Source organism: Octodon degus, unplaced genomic scaffold (assembly GCF_000260255.1).
Source record: "Octodon degus isolate 3935 unplaced genomic scaffold, OctDeg1.0 scaffold00034, whole genome shotgun sequence".
NCBI lineage: Eukaryota > Metazoa > Chordata > Mammalia > Rodentia > Octodontidae > Octodon > Octodon degus.
The window spans coordinates 7,796,703-7,821,326 of NW_004524610.1; the positions used below are offsets into that span (position 1 = coordinate 7,796,703).

The 24,624-nt window shown below is 45.7% G+C and overlaps 1 protein-coding gene across 2 annotated transcripts in view; it reads left to right on the top strand.

Annotated features, from left to right (window-relative positions):
• Positions 1-24,624, top strand: part of Tpd52l1 (tumor protein D52 like 1) — a 68,679-nt gene that overhangs the window by 30,078 nt on the left and 13,977 nt on the right. For both annotated transcript variants that reach the window (XM_023714289.1, XM_023714290.1), the window contains exons 2-3: positions 17,365-17,480; positions 22,981-23,129. In XM_023714289.1, the coding sequence (XP_023570057.1) occupies positions 17,365-17,480; positions 22,981-23,129 (265 nt within the window). The remainder of the gene's footprint in view (positions 1-17,364; positions 17,481-22,980; positions 23,130-24,624) is intronic.

The window sequence follows — 24,624 nt, forward strand, 5'->3', positions numbered from 1 at the left end:
TCCACTGAGCCATCTCCCCGGCTCCCTAAACTTTTCTGACAGCAACAGAGGGAAGCTAGATCAACCAGATCTTGCCCTAGCTCAGACCCACACGGGGCTGTCCCATCATTTCCAGTACTGTTTCTTTTTTCTTTCTTTCTTTTTTTTAAATTAATTCTGTTGAGAAACAAATAGCAATGAGACAGTTTCAAAACAGGTCAGTAAGACAGTTACAATAATTAATACATTGCATATCGTTGTCTTCATAGTAGTTATTCATAGTACAAGATGCAGACATGATATCCTGTCCAGACCCACATGTGTAAATATTGTATAGTCTCCCTAGTGGAAGAACTCAAAAGAAGAAATAAAGATAGAAAGGTATAACACAATTAAAAGAAAATCAAGAGCTTAAGGATTAAACAACGAAGAGAGGGCAAGGAGAAAAGCTAGGAAACATGACAGGAGCAAAGCCGTACATTTATATGCACAAGATGGTTAAGGCTATGATCCTGAGAATGTTCAGCAGGTTTTTTTTCCAGTACTGCTTCACTGATGTGAAGTCTTACTTGCATTTCAATTTATAAACAAGCTTGCTGTGTGCTCTCCAGGTGAAAGAAATGTAAATTGTCACTCTCTGGGCTTCTGTCTCAGGGCAAGACCAATCGTCATCTAATGATTTTTAAGAATCCTCCATGTGTTGAGTGCCTCTTGAATTATATTTTCTGTCATCTTATATGACATTTTATCACTTGAAATAAATGCCATTTTATCCATAAAGAGTACTTTAGCATTTACCACATTCCATTAAAGTTATACAAAATAAATATTTTGTGAAAACAGGACTTCCTCTTTTCCTTTACATTTCTGCCTTTGATAACAGACTCTTCTTAGGCTGCAGCTTGTCCTCATTACCATGGTATCTAAACAGAATGGGTCACTTGCTGTCACCCTCTGACACATGAGGCATGGAGCGAGAGCCAGTAAGAATTTTTCTCAAAGCCAGTTAGCCAATTAGTGCAGAGTCCACCTGCAAATCCTTGCCTTAGTATCAAAACCATAGCCATATCCCTGAATGACTGAGGAGGAGAAACAAAAAGAAAAGAAAAACTCTCCTCCTTGGAGCTGTCTGCTCAGGGCTGCACTTTCAGTGAGAACAATTCTGTGGGGTAGGAACCCCCTTGCCCGGGTTAAAGAAGCTTCCCGTCTCTGAACAGCCCCTTCTCTGGTGAACGCTTTCCATGTGCTGCTCCGTTGACCTTCCCCACCCTGGACTTGTTGTCCTTGCTATCTTAGAGGTCTGCTTTCATCCTAAGCTCTAACCTAACCTTTAAAAAGCTAAGAGCTTTAACAGCTATAATTGTCCACACCATCCACTCCAATTGGGAATGGTGGCGTACAGTGAATTCACAAACTCAGACCTGCAAGACCCACACCGTTCCTTATTTTTCCTTATCTGTCAGTTCTTTTTCTACCAAAGAGAATCACAGAGAAATAGTTATCCTGATAAGCCAGGAGGCTCTCCCTCCTCTCTGACAAATCAGGATGTGTATGTACATGTACCAGCTCTCCATGATGTGCACAGCCACTGTGAACTGCAGGAGTGCACTGAAAAAAATAAAATTAAAAATGCAGTGAGCAACAGAACAACTAGAGGCAGCAGTTTTCCAGACATAGCTTCCGCCACGTGGACTGCACCCTATTCCCGCGCTAGTGTGCATCGTGGTCTTCCGTGACCCGGTGTCCTGAAGGACCGGAGAACTCTGGTCGGAGGGACAGCAGGAAGGAGGAGAGCGTTTCTTCTAGACTGAAATAGTGTCATATTTTATTAATGAATTTGAACTCCAAATAATATATCACCCTGGAGTTGTCTGGTACGGTGAATAAGATGATCACCTTGCTCAGGGTGAAAATACAAGGCCGGTGTTGAATTTGTCGGTGTATCTTTCATCAAGGGTGACCTCCTTCTGCAGGTTGGATGCAACATGAATTTGCATTTGAAAAAGAACAAAAGTGCTGTGTGGGAGGGGAGCATGCAGGGTACATGAGGAGGAAAAGGCTTAGCTGCTCCACTGTTTTTGGCTGGAATATTCTTTGCTTTTCCTTGAGTGATGTAGGATGGTATTTAGAGGAGGAAGTTCCTGGAGTCTTTCCATCAGGAATGGCAAATATTTTTTGTGTGTTTTTCCATAACTATTTGTTTAGCTTCTTATTCACAAATATGTGGCTTCTGTGTTTTTGTGACTTGATTTTGCGAGTTGTTTTATTACTTGTAGTCTTATCCAGAATTTACCCATTTTGTGTTTCAAATAGAACTTCAACACAGTAGCAAATCATAGTTGAAATGAGAAGACAATATCCCAAGAGCTATAATCTTCTACTTGAAAGATGGGAGATTCGAGAACATGAGGCTTGTGAAAAATATTTGCTACCTTTTCATGGGAATTGGCTTAGTGTTCTTCCCTGCTTTGAAGATTGGATGCTGAAATGACAACAGCAGACATGGTCACGTGACCTCCTGTCAGGAATAAAAGGTCAGGCCTGGGCAGCGCTCTGGCTGTGAGTGCCCCAGACCCCACCGGAGGAGGTGCAGAAGCAGCCCCTGGAGGAGCATTCCCAGCCAACACTCCTGTGAGAACGTAAGCCTCTCCTTCTGTCTTGCTTCTGTCTTGCATTCAGAAAACCCTGTGTGTCCTGTCCTGGTTCCTGCAAACGACTTCTATAGCAGTGTCTTGAATAAGCCTACAATGTTCACTGTCAAGTAAAGCTCTCCTTCCTGACACATTCTAAACAGAGAAAGTTAATATGGGGCTCACAAAACATAATGCAGCACCGTCTTGGACACGTGAGCTGCCTCCCGCCTCACGCACGCAGTCCCCTTAGAAGCTGTGTGCAGGCACCTGCTGGAGTTGTCTTGAATTACTGAGGGGACCTAAGGTCATCCTCCAGGTCATCAGGAGCCTGATTCTTCGTGGTCCTCTTCACCTTGCACCCTGTAGCTTCGCCAAGGGTTTGCCTGGGAACGTAAAGGTACAGACAGAACGCTGATGCAGGGAACACTCGTCTCTGGCTCAAGGTAGCCCCTGAAGGGCTGTGGAGCAGCATTGAACGTGCAGCTGGATCACCCCTATATGTGTCGCTGTTTCTGTGTTGCTTGTTATTTGCACCCTTTATCGATGACCACGACACTGGTCATCCACACGGAAGAGACCCGCCTCTCTTGCTGAGCCTCAGATTCAATTGTGAGCTAATGATCAGAGCATATATAAGTCCAGGCTGGCTAATTAAATTGTTCCCCAAATATTTATTTAGTAGCTACAGTGAACAAAGAAGGGAAATACAAAGATCAGAATACCCCGTTATCTAAAGAAGAAAAAGAAACTGGATCATGCAATTAAAGATTAGCAGAGTAAAGATTGCCCAACTTTCCAATTTGATGTCATCCAATTTTCTTTGTTCTTCACAAGGCTTATCATAGAATTTTTTGCTCTTTATTTGGTTCTTTAGTGTGCTCTAGATTTGGTCCTGAAGCAGTAATAAGCATGGTAATTCTTATGAGCTATGGGGTCTGCCAAGCAAACCGGTCTCTTAAGAAATGTGTGCAGAAGTTATTTCATGGTGGGCATCTTTAGTCCCTGATAGGAGCCAGCACTCTAGCACCATCCAGCCTGGCACAAACGAAGAGCCTGATTCCTCACTATCTTTCTCATTTTACAAACTTGTAGCCTTTCCAAGGAAACTGGGACTTGGGGCTGTGACAGCTGGGAGTGTGAAAGGAGACAACTGGTAAGATAAACTTTCTGAACCCAAGAAAAATCAGCGATGACAGATTGAAATATGATCTCTCTCAAGTAGGTGACCAGTCTGGGAATCCCAACCCAAAAGGCCAACTAAATTGCACAGAAATTAATGTATTTCTTGATGCCGTGACATTTTCTGCCCTTAACCTGTGGCCCCGCCGAAGTGCTGCTGTACCTGTAGGATAAGCAGGTCTTACCCATCACTGCAAATTCCCTGAATGCCTTCAGGACCATCCTGCAGACGTGGGGCGGGCATGGGGCCAGGAAGTTTTCTTGTGTGAAGAGACCATTTGTGGCTCTCAGAGGTGCTTCGGTCTGGTAGCAAGTGGGAGTCCCAGTCAGAAGGTGGCCGCAGACATGAGCAGTGAAGTTTGTGTGCATTCTGGACCTTTAACGCATTTGAGTTCCTTAAAGATTTCCACTCTTCAGGTCCATTTGGCAGTTGGTTCACAGTTTGGAATATTTTTTGCTATCTTGGGGATTCCATTTAGTTTTGGTGTCTTTGCCTGTCTCCATGTTAACTGTTGATAGATAACCTTAGAATTTTATATTAACAATATATTTCCTTTTGTAATGAAAACACAGTCATCTTATTATACATAGATGAATGAGAAACAGAAGGAAATGACTTATGGATTTGTTGATCTGTATCTGTAATAATGAAATGTCATGTCCACCTGTACCCAAAGTCAGGTTTTAACTAGTCATAGATTTTCCATTAGTGATTAGAATAATTTTTAATAAGCAAGTAACTATTTAGATTTTCACCGAGCCAATTTTTTTTAAATAGAAGAGAGAAAAGATAGAATCTAAGAATTAATTTAATATATCACCTCTGAAGCATTCTCAAATAAAAATTCTTCATTTTTAAAAAAATATATTTAGTACAGGGTCTATAGGGTCTCACTACACAGATTGAATTTGTAGTGCTCCTCCTATTTTTAGCCTCCCAAGCACTGGGATTACAGGTGTGTGCGACCATACCCAGTCTCAGTTGTCATCTCAGCACGACCCAGGGCCAGGGCCAGCACAACACATCAGGGATCAAACCCTGGTCCCTGTGTCTGCCTAGCAGGTGACTTAGTCCTCTGGCCCCTCAAATGAAAATTCTTAATAAAAGCCAAAAGCCTTTCTTCATTCAGCCAATTAGAATACCCTTAAGCTGAGCTTTGTGGATAGAATTGATTTCTGGTTTTAGGATCATTATTTAATGAAACCAAACTTTGGAAAACAATACTTACTATTAATAGTATGATTCATGTTTTTCATATTTTAAGGACAATCAACATTTACAAGACTGAAATATGTGCTTCATAACTTGAGCATTAAGTATTAAGAAATCTTGAATGTCTTAGGACAATGCATAATGCAATCCTGAATGCAGTTTATGTTATGTATAGTATAATCATAGTAATATATGCATAGTAATGCATGCTTAATGTCTGTGGAAGACAAAAGAGTCAATTTTTAAAATCCACTTAAGACATGCAACACACTTGTTATTCTAGTGTGGTCAGTAGCTTGGCAGGGTTCTTAGAGGGGAGGAGGAAGAGGAAGGGGGAAAGGCCCTCAAGAGTAGCAGAGTGGTGTCTGAGCTTGGGTAGCACAGCCAGAAGGGCACGTGCTGTGACAGCCCAGCTGGCTCTGCGCTTTGGCAGGAAGGCCATGCCCAACTTAGCTGCACCGTCACTTCCAGCAGCGAGCTGTGTGTGTGTTGGGGAGGGGGGGACGTGCACCTGCAAGCCAGAAGCCATGGATGTCACCTTTGAGTTGTTTTTAAACAGGGTTTTGACATCATAAAGATGGTGTGTTTGAAGTATTTATTGGATGTTGTGGAGGTTGGGTGGGAGGGAAAGAATACAGGCAGAGAGATTTGGTGCAACTTTGGCAGCATAAGTTTGCAATGATGAAAGCTGAGTATTGTCTTCACAGTGAGAGATGAAAGGAGTGGACATGTCTGATGGTCATCATGGAGATGGCGTCCAGAAGATGTGCTGGTTGGGTTTTTCATCTTAGGGAATAAATTTGATAAATAGTTGAGCAAGTCCTATAAGAGAGAGTTTGGGAGTCAAGAGCCCTACCTGACTCTTCCTGGCATGTAGGTGGTCACCAGCAAAGCTCCAGACCACGAGCTCCATAAGACCTTGACCTCCATATGACAATGTCCTCCATAAGACCTTGACCTTCATAAGACCATGTCCTCCATAAGACTTTGACCTCCATAAGACCGGGTCCTCCATAAGACCTTGACCTCCAAACGACAATGTCCTCCATAAGACCTTGACATTAATAAGACTGTGTCCTCCATAAGACCTTGGCCTCTATAAGACCTTGACCTCCATAAGACCTTGGCCTCTATAGGACCGTGTCCTCCATAAGACCTTGGCCTCTATAAGACCGTGTCCTCCATAAGACTTTGACCTCCATAAGACAGTGTCCTCCATAAGACCATGTCCTCCATAAGACCGAGTCCTCCGTAAGACCTTCACCTCCATAAGACCGTGTCCTCCATAAGACCATGTCCTCCATAAAACCTTGGCCTCTGTAAGACCGTGTCTTCCATAAGACTGTGACCTCCATAAGCCCCCCTCTTGCTGAGCAGAAGATTTGATGAGGGTCTTAAATAGGACAGGGGATATTTTAATTCCTGTCCAATTCCTACGTGTGGCATTGTGGCCATGGCCAAAGAGCATGAACGCTGTAACCTAGTAGCTTTGGAGATGATAGGAAATATGTGGGAAAATCTAAGACGGTCGTATGCAGGTGCCAGGTGGCTCTGCATAAGGAACTTGAGGATGTGAGAATTCTGGCATCTCCTTGGGTTCTTGGAATCAGTCTCCCAGGCGTACCGAGGGATGGCTGTGTATATCATACATATGTATAATGTATGCATCATACAACTCAGAAATATATATGTGGTCTTAAAAATTAAGTTGCCAAAGATTTTATGATACCATGATTTTACATACCAACAGAAAGAAAAGTACTACTAATTAGTTATAAGCCACTATTGGTTCTGGGAGGTGCCTTGATTTCTGAGGTCTCAGTGTGTGTCTCTTGGTGTACTGGGAAGCCTCTGCACTGATGAGTGTGAGCGTGCTCACAGTGGGAGGTCGGAGGACGACTTCTTCCCATGATGCCTGTGTGCACAACTGTGTCGCTGTTCCTGCTGCGAGCTGACCCCTGTCAAAGGCTAGAGGTCAGTGGAGCCCAGTCCTGCAGGACCAGCTTTGCAATTCCTTGGCGTGTCCTGGATTAGCACTCAAACCTTGGCTTCCGGGTGCAAGGGTGCTACACGCCCACTTGTTGTTGTTGGCATTTGAAGTCTCTGCCACAACTTTAGGGCTCACAGGAAGTATAATTCTGTATAGAATGCACAGGAGACGCTAGCAGGTGAGAGAAGAGCAGCTCAGGGCTCGAAGTGTGCACAAACATGAAGGTTTTCGTGGTTGGTGTTGTGGTTTTCGTCTACATTTTCCCCCAAAGCCTCATGCGTTGTAGTGATTTTTCAAAGGCGTCTGGATCTGAGTTTGTGAGGCTGAGATTAGGGTGTGTGATTACTAGGTCTGCTGATTGGTTTGGCATAGTTCTGGCTATGACTAAGTGTGTGAAAGCTACATTCGCCCTAGGGCGGGTACCCTGTGTCCAACGTAAGGCACAGAAAGAGGCTTATCCTGTCCCCCCGTATTGTTTTTGCTGTCTCTGCCAGCTTGAGCTGTTGCCCCGTGCCACGTCACTCTACCTTGGAGCCAACCGATTATGGACTAAAACCTCTACAAATTGTGAGTTAAATAAACCTTTCACCTCTTAACTTTGGTGCCAGGTATTTTGTTTCAGCAATGAAAGAAAAGTAACTAAGACAACAGGCTTAGTAAAAGTGCAGGAAGTAGGATTCCAATAAATAGAATTGTTTTACATTTTTAGTTTCTACCTTTCTAAAACTGGCTTGCATTATTAGTGTTTTGTTTTTGTACACTTAAAGATAATTCATAAATCCAACAGTAATGAGATTAGTTTGATGGTTATTCTTTTGGGGAATAATAGAGACATTTTAAAGTATTACTTTATAAGGATTTCTGAGGTTATTTTTATCAAACATGAAGAAAACATAATTAAATAATAAATATTACAGTCTTTAATCTACTTAACAGATGGTGAATTTTCAGTTAAGCTACTTTCTTTCATTCCTTCTTTTATTAAGTTTCAGGATAATTTTGCATTCTTTTTAAATTTGTATGCTTTTCTCCTTTTGCTTGTGCATGCACAGGATTTGTTTAATTCCTGAATACAGTACAAGATTGATTTAGAATTTAAAAGAAATCTGTAACTTTTCCATATTCAACAACAATACATCCTATAGCCACTAACCCAATCCAAAGATTTAAAACCACAGTTTGTGATCAATCATTTTAATCTATAGCAGTCTGTAAGATATCATTCATGACCATGAAGCTAGCACCTAGTCCACAGGATGCTTGACAGGATGAGTTAAAAGTATATAGAAGCCAGCGGAGACGGTGCCACTGGCCTGTGACCCAGCCCCTTGGGTGGCTGAGGCAGGAGGGTCCTGGGAGAGATCCTTTTCCAAAAAAAGATACAAAGGCCTGGGGATGTAGTTCAGTGCACAGTGCCCTGGGCTTCTGTCCTGAGTGCTACAGTTAGTAAATGAACAGAATGTCGACACAAATGGGTCATTTCTTTTAAAGTTGAATAAAGAACTTTAACTTAAAATTCACTTCTTGATTCATAGCTGCTAGCATTTTGTCTACTGATTTTTCACTTGTTTGCAAGACAAGTGGCGGCTCAGGTGGACCAAATACAGCAGAGACAAAGCCCTCGTGCAGCTTCTTGGAGATGCAGGATGGCTAAGGCAACTGGGTCTCCTGGCCCCGCACTCCTGAGTGCACTAATGCTGCTTATTGCAAAGCAGGTTCTATGCTCAATCCTGTTCCTTCCTCTCTCATGAGCACTTCCTGCTCCACCTTCCACCACAGGATAACACAGCAAGAAGACCATTGCCACATGCAAGTCTCTCAGCCCGCGGCCTCTCCACCGCTGACCCTGAAAGAAATGAGCCTGTGCTCATTTCTAGTCTCAGGTGCTCTGACCTAGCAGCAGAAAAGGCAAAGCCTGAGCTGCTGGAGCTGGAGGAGCCTCGGGGTCCAGGAGCTCGGAACAGGCGTGGGTCCTCCTTGGCAAGGCTGAGACCCGACCAGGCTCCTCAGTGGAGCTGCGCCAGCGTGTTGCTGAGCTCTGCACACAGGAGTTAAGCAGAGCCTCTTTAACTGGCCAATTCTACACGTGGTGAAAGCAGGGACACAGCAGCATCTGACAAGTCCCCTAACGCTACCTGCCATCCAAAGCTCTTGCTTGGCCGATGGAGTCATGCAGTCCCTGCGTTACAATCGCACCAACAGTAATTGATTGTCTTTATTTAGACAATTCTATGTGTCTTGCTGATTGAAAAGAAGAGGAATAGAGCTGTCATTTAGTACGAAATGCTCCTGTAGCAAAGTTACAATGTATTCACGCCTCCTCTTGGGATACACACATGCGCTTGATTTGTTTTAAACCATCCCTAATTTTGATGTCCACCCCAGCTTTCAGGTAGTGGAAGAAAAATAGCAGGAGGTTCCCATCTGACTCAGTTAACTTTCTGTCAAAGTTAACTAACACTCAGTTAACAGGACACTCAAAGTTAAGGGGAAGGTTTGTTTAGCTCACAGTTTACAGAGGCTTCATTCAGTCTATAACTGGCTGGTGGGATGAGGAGATAGCTCAGTAGAATAGGTGCCTGCCTGGCAAGTGCAGCATCCTGAGTTCAATTCCTTGTTAAAAAAAAAAAAGAAAAAAAGAAACGAAAGAAGTACATTAACACTTACAAAGGGGGCCGGGGAGATAGCTCAGTAGAATAAGCACTTGCCTGGCAAGTGCAAGGTCCTGAGTTCAATCCCCAGTACCACCAAAAAAAAGGGCTCATAACCAGCTGGCTCCAAAGCAGGGTGGTGTGGCAGAGGGCAACCCTTCATGGTGGTGGAAGATGGCAAAAGAAAGCAAGGTGAGAGAGGCAAGCCTCTGTCTGCCCCTTATTCTGTGTGCAGGCCACCTGCCCTAGGATGAGTGTAGCACTCTCATCCTTAATCCCATCCTTAATCCCGAATCAATCACAAACTCTAGATTCAGCCACCTCTGAAAAACCCACCCAAGCATGACGCACAAGGCTTGTGGGGGCGGGGCTGGGGATCCAGACACAAACCATAACACCATCCGAAACAACCATTTTCAAAGTCCTTTTAAATTATACTCATTTCCTTAGGAAAATTAGCCTGTGGATCAGATTTGATTTTCGCTTCCCTTCTTTTTTCATCTCAGCCAAAGCACTTTCTGGCACAACTGTCATACAGAGGCAGAAGGGAGCCCCATGGCCCTTGTATCTCTTTTGTCTCTCCAGCCTGGGGCACGTGGTGACCTCTGATGCCAGGATCTCTGCAGTTGTCTCTTAGTTGTGTCTCCTTCAGCTGGGGGTGGGTCTGGGAGGCTCCCTGAGCTGGGTCAGCCTCGCCTTTGTTCTCCCCACTTGGGGAATCCCTTCTGCCTCCATTCAGACCAACACTAGGACCCCCAGGCCCTGCTGTAGAGGCACCAATGCCTGATTGGGCAGCAGTTTTCTCCCTGGACCTGGAAGGGGCTGGACTTCATCCATGAATGCTAACTATAAAATAACTAGTTGAGGGCTGAAGAGGAAGCATTACATTGCCCATTGCCCTGCACCCGGCAAGCTTGTAGTACTGGGACTGTGCGTGGGTTAGCTCAAGAGTAGCACAGTGTCTCTTGCCAGATCTTTGGGGTAGGAACTGGGAAACAAACACAGCACTGAATGCTCAGTCGGGGGCCTGATTCTGGAGATAGATGGACTGTAGCTCAAAGACGGGTAGAGCTAAGAGCACCGGAACACCTGGGAGCAACAGCAGTAGGAAGTCAACACAGTCCCCAGGCCGGGGGAGAGGGAGGGCTTCTTAGGAGTGGGCAAGAGCCAAGCTGCGGAGGATGCCCAGTGGCCCCTGGTCGTTGAAAGCAGAACCTGTCAAACACAGCCTGGTAGGGTGGGAGGTGGTTGGGGCAGGCATTCCCCACCATGCTGCTCAGCCCTGGGATGTGGGTCACCGATGGAAAAGGAGCAGAAGCCCACAGGACTCATATTAATTTCATCCTTACATCAAGCTCCTGGGCTCAGAACAGGGCAGAGTGTGGGTCTGCGGGGCCAACAAGCTCCAGCAGGCTCTGCTGCAGTCTAACACACTGCATCCTCGCTGAGCCGAAGTCCACAGCGAGAGGCTGGACACGCGCGCCCCATGGTCTCTCTGTCCTGTTGCTTCCTGGTCTCTCTGTCCCGCTGCCTCTCCTCTTGTCCTTTGCTCCTTCTCCCAGGGGTAGAACAGGAGGCACACACATCCTAGGAAGGCCTGCTGCACTGCGTTCCTAAGGGGAATTGCTTCAGCTGGATGTCCAGGACTTGCTTTTGATCCTCCAAGACATGGACAAAGATATGTAGGACAGCATCTCCTAAGAAAATTGCCTATTTTGTGAAACTGTGTTGTTGGCAAATCTAATTTAAAAACCAAGCACTGAAATATAACCTTTTTCTTGTATTTCTTTTACTTCTTTCAGCCACCTCAGGTAGTCAGATGGCTCAGACCAGCTAGAAGGGCATTACATTCTCTGGGAGGCCAAAGAAAATAGACCACATCACTATTCATTACAATGATTACTCCTGGTCCCCAATTATACCAGTATGCAATTATAGTTTGTGTGGAAATTTAAAAATTGTATAACCTCCTTACCTAAGTCACCCGACATGATGGCACTGAGTCTTAACAACAGTCTCGTAAAGTCACCGTGTCACAGATGACATCACTGAGGTCCAGTGTTCTCCGCTAGCTCTTGGCTCTAGCACAGCGAGAATCCAGACCATCCGACTTGCGTTTGAGCGCACTTTTGCTCTGTGCCAGACTCGGGGTGATGAAGTTTGCCCTTCTGGAGAAGAGAACTAAGACATGATGTTAGCCCATAACATGTTCCCTGCTAAAAATTGTGATTGATTCATGAGCAATTTTGCCAATTGATAATTGCTTTCTTTAAAAAATATGTTATTAATCTTCAGCACCCACTTCCATGGTAACTGGATAATTATATAATTGTTCTATTGCTTCAATCACATTATCACCTACTACTGGGTGTCATTTTTCAATCCCCCCCATTTGGCTCAGTTTCACTGGATAATAATCTTTTTCATCCAACTCCTGTTCCTACCTACTCCTTGATTCAGTGGTCACCTTCAACCTCATAATCTGATGACTTTTTCCCTCAGCAGTGACCCTAACGTCTTCTGCTGAACTCAGCAGGTTTTGTTTTCACGTTGTCTGTGTTGAGTTTCTTTCGATAAACAACTCCGCTGGGGTCTCCCATGGGGACAGGATGCGTCAGGAGAATAAATACGTAAGATGAATAAGAAGAGAAGGAATGAGACCTAGCCAAATAGCAGCGAGTCTGGGCAGGTTTCTCAAAGGGGCGGTTCTTGGCAGGAAGACTTGGGAAGCTTCTGGAGTTGCCAAAACTGGGATGTTGGACAGATCAGATCTGCAGACCACAGCAGATGACCTCATTGCGTTTCTGTTTTTCCAGCCTCCCTTCAGCTAAGTACTAATATTTCCCCAGTCAAGTATTACCAGATGTATAGGATTTTGAATTTGATCTCTTTCTAGCATTTACTCTAAATTTATGACAGCTGCTTGATATCTTGCAAAGTCTGAGTACCTGGAACTTTTGCCTCTGTCCTGGACTGTGTCTGCCCCAGGGAAGGTGAAGAATTCAGGTTTCAGTTCAGCACAAACAGTATGTAAAGTCAGGCTGAAGGGGGGAGAAGACCCCAGTGCCTCATGGTTTACACCTAGGCTTTCTCTCACCCCCAGTGCAGGGGCAGCTTAACCTGAGCTAAGCTGAGATTGCTGCTGATTCCAAGGGCAGATGGCTATTCTAGAGCGCTGACAAAAATGGGCCACTACAAACATACATGCTTCCTACAAAAATAAAAGCTATTTCCTTCTTTGAAGATGACCTAGTTACATTGTGTGGAGTCTATTCTCTACTTTCTCTCAAGTCTGTATTCCTGTGCATTGCTGGATTTGCATAAAGCTAGTACAGTCTTTCCAGGGGATAATTAGCATTAGGTTTCAAAATGTCTGTGCCCTTTGAGTAATTTAACATACAAGAAATCACCAGAGTTCTGCAAACCAAATGAAGAGATGATCGTTGCAGAGTCCCTGAAAAGGAGGAGACATTATCAGTCACTGATGGGACAAAACCTGCAAATCATCAAAAATATGCAAAAGTAAGGTCAGCCAGATACCTCAGTGGATTAAAGCGTCTGCTTAGGCAGAGTGCAGTGGCTGGGGTTTGAGCCCTGGAGTGCTGTGCTGGCCCCACCCTGAGGGCACATTGAGAGGGTGATTGAGACTGGGCTTGGTAGTACACCTGTAATCCCAGCACTTGGGAGGCCGAAAACAGGAAAATCACTACAAGTTTGATCTACGTAGTGAGATCCTACAAACCCTGTAGATCCTGTACCAAATACATTAAAAGCATTTTTTAAATATACAAAAGTAGATATGCATCTTTAAATACAAAAGGCTACTCTTGATATTCTATTGCATAAATACATCAGGGATGCAACGGTAAATTTGATACACATTTACAGGAAAATATACGCATGCATAGAAGAAATTCCTGAAAAGGACCAAATCAATGACTTCTGGGTAGTATAAACAATAGCAGTTAAGAATTTTATTCTCCACTTCCCTGGCAAGCGCAAGGGCCTGAGTTCAATCCCCGGTTCTGCCAAAAAAAAAAAAAAAAAAAAAAAGAATTTTATTCTCACTGTCTTCTACAATGAATAAGGATTAGCTATGAAGAGTGACTCAGCATTGAAATTGGCCTGTGAGGCCCCAGGGATCTAGTGACCTTGGACCAAATGTGTGTTTGTGTGTTGGCAGGGATGTGGGCACCAACGACCATTGCTGACTTAGAAAGATGTGATGTCAGGGACCAGGCTTGGCCTCCCATCTCCTAAAATGAATTCCAGCAAAGATTTAAATAAAAGAGCAAGTGATAAGATTGGGGGAGTTCAGGCAGGTCAAACTCTCTTGGAGCTAAGACAAGGACTTTTTTGGACCACCTGTATTCAGTGAGTTTTTAAATAAAAGAAAGGGATGGCTGAAGCAAAGGCGAGAAGCTGAGTGGGACCTTGGGTGGTGCAGATCAAGAACTGCTCCAAGCAGGAAGCTTTGCCAGCTGGGGGAACTGTCCTGTCTCTAAGGCTCACAGGTACAGCAGGAGCCAAGTGGCTGCAGCTGCAGTCTTGTATGACATTGGAGTGGGAGCCAGGTGTCCTCGGCTGCAGCTTTATCTTTCTTTCTGAGGGGTCCCAGTGTCGTGGACCAATGCAGGCCTCCCTGGTGACCCTTGGTGTGAAGAGTTGCACTTATCTCACGCCAGCCACCGCTCCTTGAGCAGGTCACCAAGGTCTGGGACACACTTAGGAGTAATATAGAAAGTCAACTGATTAATTTGAGATCCATCATTGTGGGTGTGAGGGACTCAGGTTAAGCATCAGGAAAATATGTGGACATAATGTTCTGATTTCGTAGGATTTTTTTAAGTTTTAAAATGTTTATCCATCTGTGTTTGTAGTATATAGTGACCACCATCCTGGTGGGGAGTTGATGGGTGTATGAAAGGGGTCTCAATCCCTTTCAGTACTCTTTCCCACCCCTCCTTGTACTTCTAGATCCCTTTCCCATTTGCAAAAGATCTGTTTCCCTGTATCCTATTGTCAGTCTTTTATTTCACTCTTTAAATTATGGCTACTTGGGGTTTCTAGTATTTAAAAGAGAATGCAATGCTTATGTTTGTGCATCTGATTTATTTCACTCAACCTACTGTCTGAGGGTGCATCCCTGTTCCTAGAAATGGCTCAGATGTACATCCCTCTTTATGGCTGGGTAGTACTCCATTGTGTATAAATACCTCGTTTTCTTTATTCATTCACCTATTGATGGACATACACGTTGTGTTGCCTTTCTCTCTTGACTTTAGAAAAAATCCATTTTAATTATATCTTCCTTTTCTTGTTCTTGAGACAAAATACCATAACCATTAGTTTTATTAAATAATAAATATACAAAAGACAAGAATCCTTACAAAGTAAACGTAAAGTGCACAAAATATCCACGCACAGAAATTCAGTGTCCTAGACATGAAGTAGAACCCCAAATCCTGTCGGGGTCCCTAGAGAGTCTCCTTCCGCCTCCTTCCTCAAAGAAAACCGAGCTCCTAAGTTGTATATCGTTGCCTTGTTTTTCTTTCGAATCTTTTTCCTAAGCAGTGTTTTACTTAGTTTGCACACTGTGGTGCTTCGCGTAAGTGGAACTATACTTCACCATTCGTCTTCACCTGGGTTTCCCTTCGGTGTCTTACTTCTAACTGTAGCAGTCGCTGTCGTCCGCTCCTGTCGCTGATGACACGTCTGCCGGGTGAGTGCACCACGCCACCCAAGCACTGCCCCGCCTGTGGGCTTCGTTCTCAGTGGCTTTCCATTGATTGCCATTATGAAAATGCCCTTAATGTCCTCAGGCCCTCCTGTGTGATCTGTGATGCCCGTGTGGAAGGCCTGAGAAAATGTCCCCGTGTGGAATTGTTGAACTGTGGGTACGTGAAAGTTCCTGCGTCCAGCTTCATCACAATGCTAAACTGCTTCCCAGGTTGTTTAAATTTGCATTCTTGCCAGCAGTGTGTGCACGTGCGGGTCCTCTGCTCAGCTGCCAGGGTGGAGCGCTCTGCTCGCCGTGAGGGAGAAATGATTCACTTGTTTCCCTGGACACCCAGGAAGTTGGGCAGGTTTTTTAAACATTTGAGATTTTTTTTTCCTATAAAAAAAAATCTGTTTGTATCTTTTTGCCTATTTTTCTGTTGCTTTATTTCTGCTTTTAAAATTGGTTTATAGAAGTTCTATATATCCTAGGAAGAAATCCTTTGATAACTATATACACACACACACAGATATCTCCCCATGGACGGCCATCTTCTCTTCCTTGAATGAGAAGATGTCGCTCCTCTACCCACACTTTTTCCCTTTTGTGTCTTAAGATATCACCAACCCAGAAGTTCATAAATGTGAACTGTCTTCTAAAACGCTCCTGGCTTTGTCCCGGCGAATGGCATGAAGTTATCCAAATTATTTTTTCTATATACAGCTGTTTATTCAAGGAGCTTTTACTTGAAGGCCTCCCTTTCTCTCAGATGCATGAATGTCATCTCTGTCACGAACCATGGCATGGATGAAGTTCCCACACGTGTTTGCCACTTTCTGTGTCCCTGGAGCCCAGAGGGCCCTGAACTAGCCAGGCACCAAGGGTCCCTCCCAGGGAACCTTAGGTTTTAGGTTAGAAGCCTTTTCCCTCATGTCACAATGTAACTTTGTGACACCTTGATGGTGTCAAGAACCCATGCACTCCCAGGACTCCCTTCTGCTGGAGGTTTGTCCCTGGAGTCTCCCTCCAGCTGAGCTGTGGAGGCACCTGGTACTACCACACCCAAAGCAGAAGAGTCCTCCCATAGTAAGTTCTGTTCTCCCCACATCTGGACCACCAATAGTGTGCAGTCAGGTGATAAACTCACTTGTGGCCTCACCTGGGTCCGAATCTTCTCAGAGGAGGGTTTTCCTGTCTCGTTAGAGCCAGGTTCCGAGCCAGGCAGCCTGCCTCGGACATCAGGTGGGGAAGCGATGCGTTCTTTTCCAGTTCACTGACTCTTGGGACAGAGCCCCTGGGGACGCAGATTCACACAGGGTCTCCATTGAGCTCTTCTCTTTGGGTGGCCTTTGGCTTTGTTCTCTTCCCTGTGTACCTCAAGAACAGGAGAAGCAAGTGACCCTGGATTCTGCCTGTGTGGTGCCAATCACAGGCCAAGGAAGGCTTGTTTCGCTCACCTCTCAGGCCTCCTACCTCCTGCTCAGCTGTTTGGCTTCCCAGTGACCTTTGCTTAGCTGTAGCTCATCTCACATTAGGAAGTTTGCTCTCTTTTCTTTTGTTCTCTGGACTTTTTAGTTGTCTTCCCGTGGGAGAGTCTGAGTATCTAGTCCTCCACGCTATGGATAGACACTGGCTGAAGCCGTGTTTAGAACTGCACGTTACTCACCTTTCCTGCTGCAGGGCAGCACACCTGGCCCCTGCAGCCCACAGGACGAGTTTAGTTTGCTCGCAGTTCTGGCCCACAGTCGCCAGCTCTAGGGCAGAGGTGTCATGGGAGGACGGCGGAGCAATGAGGTTACTTAGGTCTCCGAGGCTGGGCAAGATCAAGAAAGGAGCTAGCAGAGAAGGGTGCATGAGGAGGCAGACCCTCCCAGGTCTCCACGCCCCTCGGTGCTCCCCAGCAGCACCTCCACCCATCCCCTGGCAGAGCCCAAAGCCACCGCGGCAGAGCCCCACCACTGCGCCACAAAGCCTGTGTGTTTTGTCAATTTTGCCTCAAGGTTTGCTGGAGACAGAGGCGTTGCAAGGAAGAGATGAGGACGCAGTAGCCAGCGCCGACTTCTCCAGCGCGCTCTCCGAGGAGGAGAAAGAGGAGTTAAAGGCAGAGTTCATTCAGGTATGTCTGGTGCCCTGCTTCCTCCGTTGCTGTCTTTGGACCTGGAGTGTTGCTGTTAGCTTGATACAGGCTCCATGTCGTAATCGTGTTGGCTTTCACTTAATAAACTGTAATAAATGAATACACTGACGATGATTCTTTTATCTGAGAGTATTTCTACAGTACTAATTATTCATCACCCATTGGTTACCGTGGCAAAATGAATATTTGTGCTGCTTAATCAACCATAATAATCATGTGAACAAATGCTTTTTAGTGTCAAAATACAATGGGAACAGAAAAATCACTTACAAGCCTCATGGAATCTGTGTAAAACCGTGGCAGAAGCACAGGCTGCTTCCTAAGAGTCGGCCTCGACAGACAGTAGATCAACGGCACGCTTTCTCACAGCCCCAAATTCACGTCAACCATGGCGTCCAGAGCTGAGCTCTGAGATGGCTGTAAGCTGATCCACCCTAAGCTCAAACTTCACCCGCTCCCTGGGAGTCTCCTTTCGGGGTGTGCATGGACAGCCTCTTAAGGGACCAGCGCTAAGGAACTCCTTGATCTTTGGGTCCTGGGGTTGCTGGGAGCCCCGTGTTTGCATTTGTCAGTGTGTGTTTGCTTTTGTGCAGTTTCTGAATGTTCAGTGATGAACAGGGATTCTTTTTATAATTGAGAAAAACAACATTGTTTTTCAATATTGGTTTTAAATGAATTCCCCGCAAATATAAAACAAACAAACAAGCAGAGTTTCAGATTCTTGCCTTTTCTGGCCAGGAATAAGCCTTCAGCGGGTTTCATTTCTAAGATACTTGGAGCCTGACTTCTGAAGACGTCACCCGGCTCTCTGTTACTGCGTTCAGGGGTCCAGGATCGGTGCATTTGCCTGTGGAGTGCCTTGGCCCACAGAGCTTTCTGTCTCTTCTGTCTGGGCTCTTCGGAGATGAAGAAATGCCACACGTTGCTGGTGGGAACAGCATGACTTCGTGGCCCTGTGCTCGCTGTCTGTCTCAAGGCCAGTGAGGGGCACATCTAGTTACCCTCACAGCTCCTCCTCCCTTTCTTTGCGTCTCTTTTCCCTCCCTCCTAGGCCTCTCCAGCTTCATGCTGGCCTTTTCCCTATCATTCTTCACACTCACACACCTGTGTACACGCAGGTGCGCAGCAAGCCAAGTCCCTGAGGGACACACACAGCCATGGCAGAGTCTCTCCTTGGCCCTGAGAAGACCTGGGACATCCTTGAGATGCGCAGCTCTCCCTACTACTTTGCTAGGACCCGTGATTGAAGGGAAGAGGCCACTGGTCTGTCAGCCACTGGAGCACCAGGACACCCAAAGCCAGCCATCGGGTGCCTGTTCTCACTCAGCACTTGGACATTCGAGGCCTTCTCGTCTCTAACTGCTTTGCTGCACAGGGCCTTCCCCGTGCCTCGTACCGAGTGCTGTCTCTGGTCCACACCTCTCCTTAACTTCCTCATCTCCTTCAGGCTGTGGGGGTCACTGTCCCTCCTGCCGCTCTCCCTGCCATCCCGCACTGCATTGTAATTAAATGGCCTGAGACTTGGCAGTCTTGTAACTCCATTCATATACAGCCAACTATTTGTGTGTACACGAAAAGCTGGCTCTACAAAGACTTCTTTTGGTGTCAAAGAAGCCAAAAACAAAACAGGTGGGTAGATTCTGCAGTTTTTGCTTTTTTTCTTTTTTTTTTAAATAGTCTCATATTGACTTTGAACTCACTATGTAACCCAGGTGGGTCTTTAACTCAGTGTTCCTCCTGCCTCAGCCTCCCCTAGTGGTGAGATTACAAACATGTGCCAACAGACCTGGCTTTAAAAGAGAACTCTTTCAGCACAATTTTCCCTTAGTTTGCTTCTGCAGGCATGCTGTCAATGAATTCTTCGCAGTCCCTTGGACGGGAGGCCGGGGTTCTCTCTGGCACTGCAGCAGGCATCTACCTGAGGGATCCATCTAGCTTGAATTATTTGACAGCTTAAACAAATATTTCTATCTGCAAATATTTTATATATTTTATAAACCTTGTCAGTCTATTGGGACATACTATGCCATTTCAGGGAGCCATTCTAGCTCACTACCAGCTGCTTTTCTGAAGTCTGAAAACAACCGATGCTCATTCATTCTCCCTCCCTGTCTCGCTCTGTAGTAAGGGTCAAGCCTAAGGTCACTCTGCTGCTCTACCACTGAGCTACATCCTCAGCCCTTTTTATTTTTATTTTGAGACAGGATCTTGCTAAGTTCTCTACATAGGATTCAAACTTGTGAGCCTTTTGCCTCAGCTTCCTCCATTTGGAAGTTATGAGTATGCACCCCACACCTGGAGCCCTTACTCTCTCTTGGTCTTCTTAAATAAACCTCCGTGATAGTCCCATATGACAGCCACCTCCCTCCAACTGCTCTTTCCCAAAGCTGCGCTCTGTGCCTGACGTCCACAGTGGGCCCTGGCTTTGGCAGGGATGAGGTGGCGCTGTCGGTACTGTCGATCTGGGTTTGTGTAGCCAACAGCCCCTGCCAAGGTCTCCTAAGTAAAGTGACTCAGGAAAAATAGATATTAATAGGAATCGGAAAAATGCCAGATGGCACTAGCAAGTAGGCAGGGAGCATTTTCACACCCCAACACCCCTTTGGCACTTCCCTCTCCATTGGGGTGTCGTTGGTCCCCAGGAACACACAGTGCCTGCCTGCTGGCGTCTGCCACGGCGCTGAAGCCCTCGGGCTGGGCTGGGCTCTGTTCCTGCCCCAGACCTTCGTTCGCTCTGGGCTGACACTGGGAAGTTTTCGCCATCACAGCCCTCTCGAGAGCCCCTGGGTGTGACCTTCAGTTTTGGGGGACCCAAGGCCAAAGGCAGGAGTGGTTCAGGGGGAGGCCTCGAAGCTCGTCATCACCTCCATGATGAACAGTGGATCAGAGCACATTTTCTTATGTAATCTAGCAGGTGTGTTAGGAAATAAGTGTTCGATCATAAAACATAAATTTTATAAGGAAGCAAAATCATTGCCTAATTCAGCTTAATTAATTTACTTTATTGGATTCTTATCCAAGTAAATTTACATCGCATAAAGTTAACTATTTTCAAGTAAACAAACGCACAGGGCTACTCAGTCTGGTTCCCAAATTCTCTGTGGCCCTGAAAGGAAACTGCCTCCAATGAGAAGGTCCTTCCTGGCCGCCTGCTCCCGCCCAGTCCAGACAGCCACCAGCTCCATGGGTTCCCTCCTTCCGAGCAGGCCACAGTGTGTGCCTGGCTTCTCTCCCCAGCCCCAAGTTTTCCAAGTTCATCCACGTTGCTGTTCTCCAACCGTGTTGTATTTCGAGTGCATGCCGCACCGTGCGCGTCTCCTCCTCCTTTGGTGGATGCCTGGACGCTTCCTTCTTGTCTACCGTGAGCCCAGCTCCTGCGCACATGCGCACGGGGACGGTGTGCGGGCTGCTCCTCGCTGCCTTGGGGCACATACTTAGGCCAGAACTCCTGGGTCGGAGGGTGATCCTATGTTTAACTTTTTGAGAAGCCACCAGACAATGCTGCACAGTGACTTCACTATTTCACGTTCTCTAGCAATGCACAAAACATTCGCCTCCTCCACGTCCTCACCAACACTTGCTATTTTCTGTTATCTATACTTAAATGATCATGCTTAAATGCCTAATCTAAGCATAAATATTTATCAAAGAAGAAGATCTTCTAGGAATTCAGGAAAACCAATAAGCCAGGCTGTCAATTTTTATTTAATAACTAATCGACTTCAAATTAAAAGAGAAAAATATCTCAATCAATATGATTTATCTTTATCTTATTTCAATGATGTGGCTACAAGAAGTACTTACAGTGGGGTCCGGGGATATAGTTCAGTGGCATAGTGCCTGCCTGGCAAGCTCAAGGTCCTGAGTTCGATTCCTGGTACCAAGAAGCAAACAAAATAAACCAACAAGAAATACAGCATAGAGTTTCGATGCTCCCTGCGTCCAAATACCTGGAAGTGCTTGTTAGATGACGTCAGTTGTTGGAATCCACCACATTCAAGTTACCAGAACCTCAGGGAACAAAGAAGGGTCACATGCCTGAGCTCTGTGCTTGGAATGTCCTCTGTGGCTGTCTTTTGGGAACGAGGCTGAGAACCGCTGATGCGATTGCATGAAAGATGGCCAAATTCAGAAGGGGCGTTCACCATTGTCATCACTGGGGACATCTGAGTTCAAGGACTAAGGTGGCATGGCAGACCCTGGGCGGACACAGTGCACGAGTATCGGGTCATAATATTTCCTATAACTTAAAGTTGTATTTCTAATTTGAGGTATTTTTCAAACTTTTTGGAAAATGGTGAAGTCTGGGATGAACATGCTAAAAGCTTGGGGAGTAGGAGCCTTATCCATGAGGAAATGAATTGAGTTTCATTCTGGAACCCAAGAGTAGGACCCACTGAGTGACTGAGTTCGTGTCTCCACACTGAGGGGCTCGTTCCCCCAAAGACACCTAACTCTCTGCATTTCAAAATTAGGACATGTGGGAATTTGTGTTTTGTTATTTAGGATCTAATTTGGAAACTGGTTCCTTGAATGTTTCGATCACTTTTGGAATCAAGATTTCATCAAAGGTTTAATGCAAATTTAATCCTCTATCTACACTCCCCTTTCCCCAGATAATAATAAATTAGCCCATGCCTCCCATAACTGAATACACTTTGGAGTTCTGTGGAGAAGAGCTTGAAATGTATGTTTGAGCTTCTTCCTTCTTTCCTTCGCCAGTCATATATCTCAGTAAGTCAAAGTTGGCCCGCTCGTGTTTATTGTATAGTAGATACTGCAGCAATACGCAGGATGCCAAAAAGAAAACAAGAAAAAAACAGAATCTCACTAGTTTCAGTTTAAGCAGAAAATAATGAAAGATGGTATGAAACCCAAGCACTTGTGTGGTCAAAGAGCAAGAGGTGGGGCCAGGTAGGTAGCTCGGCGGTCTAAGCACCTGCCTGGCAAGTGCAAGGATTCAGGTTCAATACCTAGTACCGCACCATGCAGTCCCCAGAACCCTGGGCACGCCTTGCTGGCCACTGTAGCCAGGCATGGTGGCACACGCCTGTAATCACAGCACTGGGGAGACTGAGACAGGAGGATCACCATGAGTCTGAGCTATGTATTGAGGCCCTGTACCAAATTAATTAACTGATTAATTAATGATAATTTTTGAAAAAAGACCAAAAGGTACAGTCATGAGAAATTCCAGGCAGCATGTGAGCATCAGGAGAGCATACTGACAAAGCTGAAGAGCGAAATGTGACGCAGCAACACCCGGCAGGTCCAGTGTTAAGCTCACAGAGTGTTCTCGTGTGAGGGTGAGCCCAAGAGCGCAGCCCCCAGTGGCTTTGGGGCATTTGATTTGCAGTTATCAGTGTGTGTGTGCAAGCCGAGCGTTCTTGCTCCTCAAGAAAGGCAGGGTCACCCTAGCTTCCGAAGCGTCCTTGTCCCGGCTCTGACGTTTCTCTCACCTGTCCCCTCCCACCTGCAGCTGGAGGACGAAATCACAACCTTGCGACAAGTGCTGTCGGTGAAGGAGAGGCGCCTGGCGGAGATCAGACAGCAGCTGGGCATGAACCTGATGAGCGAGCTGAAGCAGAACCTGAGCAGGAGCTGGCACGACGTGCAGACCACAGCGGCGTGAGTGCGGGCGGCGCGGCGGCCGCCTGCCCTGGGGCACGTCCATGGGCTGGGGCTTGTTCCCTCCAAGGCAGATCTGGGTGTTTGTAGCGAGGAAAAAAAAGAAAACTACTTTCTCTGAAACAAAACAAAGAGCTATGAATAAGTACAGCGTATGCTGCAGCATAAAGGGCCTTCACATCTGGGCATGGTGGCCAGGCCTGGGAGGCTGGGGCAGGATCACAAAATTCACACGCAGCCTGGGCATTGTAGCAATTTGGGGAAACCCTATTTCAAAATAAACAGTGAGAAAAGGCTGAGGATGTAGCTCAGAGAAAAGCCCCTGTGTTCAGTTTGTAGTTCTACAAAATAAATAAAGAACTTCATAAAGTAAAACTTTGTTGACTAAAATTTTAATTCTGTTTAGCCAACTGTCATGGAACTTATAGTTTAAATGTTTTTTCTTAGGGGCCAGGGAGATGGCTCAGTAGGATAAGTGCTTGACTGGCAAATGCAGGGATCTGAGTTCAATCCCCCATTCTGCCAAAAAAAAAAGTAATAATAAATAAATAAATGTTTTTTCTTCATTATGTTTTAAGACATTTATTAAATACATATTATCCTCCACTTTTTGTCATAAAAATTCTAAGTGGGCATCTTATTTTAGGCTAGGTATGAGTAACCTTGGTATCTTATTTTTCCTTTTGCTGAAGCAAAATACCTGATACCCAGAGTTAAGCAAGAAAAAACTTATTCAGCTCGCTGTTTACAGAGGTGTCAAGGCTGAGCCATGAAGAGGGGTGTCAGGGAAGAGGAGTAGTCCACGGCAGGCAGGCGGGCGGGCAAGCAGCAGAGTGCCTACCTCATTTCTGTCCCTTCGTGTCCTACAAGCACAGTGACAGGTGCCACCCACACCTTGGGAGGGGCTTCCGTGGTCTACACTCTTGACCCGCATCCACGCACCCTGATCCAGCCACCCTGACACCGTGTTTGGGGAGACATCTAGACACAAGCCAGAGCACCCATTTGCTTTGCACTCACACGTCTATTGGACTCCTTTTTAAACTGTGGAAGATAAAATGCTGAACTATGCTGGCAATGTTCTGGTGATTTAGAAATATTTTGTCAGGTGGTCTTGTAGCAAAGTGAGGAAAGTTCTCTTATTTTCAAAATGACTTTTCTTCTTGTGTGCTGAGTTACAAACTCAGCAAGGGAAGGGAAAACGAAGGCCTCCTAACTCTGGCTTTAACTTGAGCCTCCCATGCTACCTCAAGAAATGTGTGCCTCCAGGTTGAGCCTTTTCTTCCCTGAAGCTACTCAGTGGGAAAGCTGGTGCATTCCTAATGCCCAGACGGGATTCAATTTTCACCTGGCCCAAAAGAGCCCTGGTAGGAGTTTGAGGTACCTGTGACACACAGCATGTATTTTGCTGTTTTTCTGGTGATTGTCTTTGCCTGCTGATCCTTAAGAACTAAGTTCTCATATGCTCTAGTCCTTTGTGAAGATGCCCCGTTGA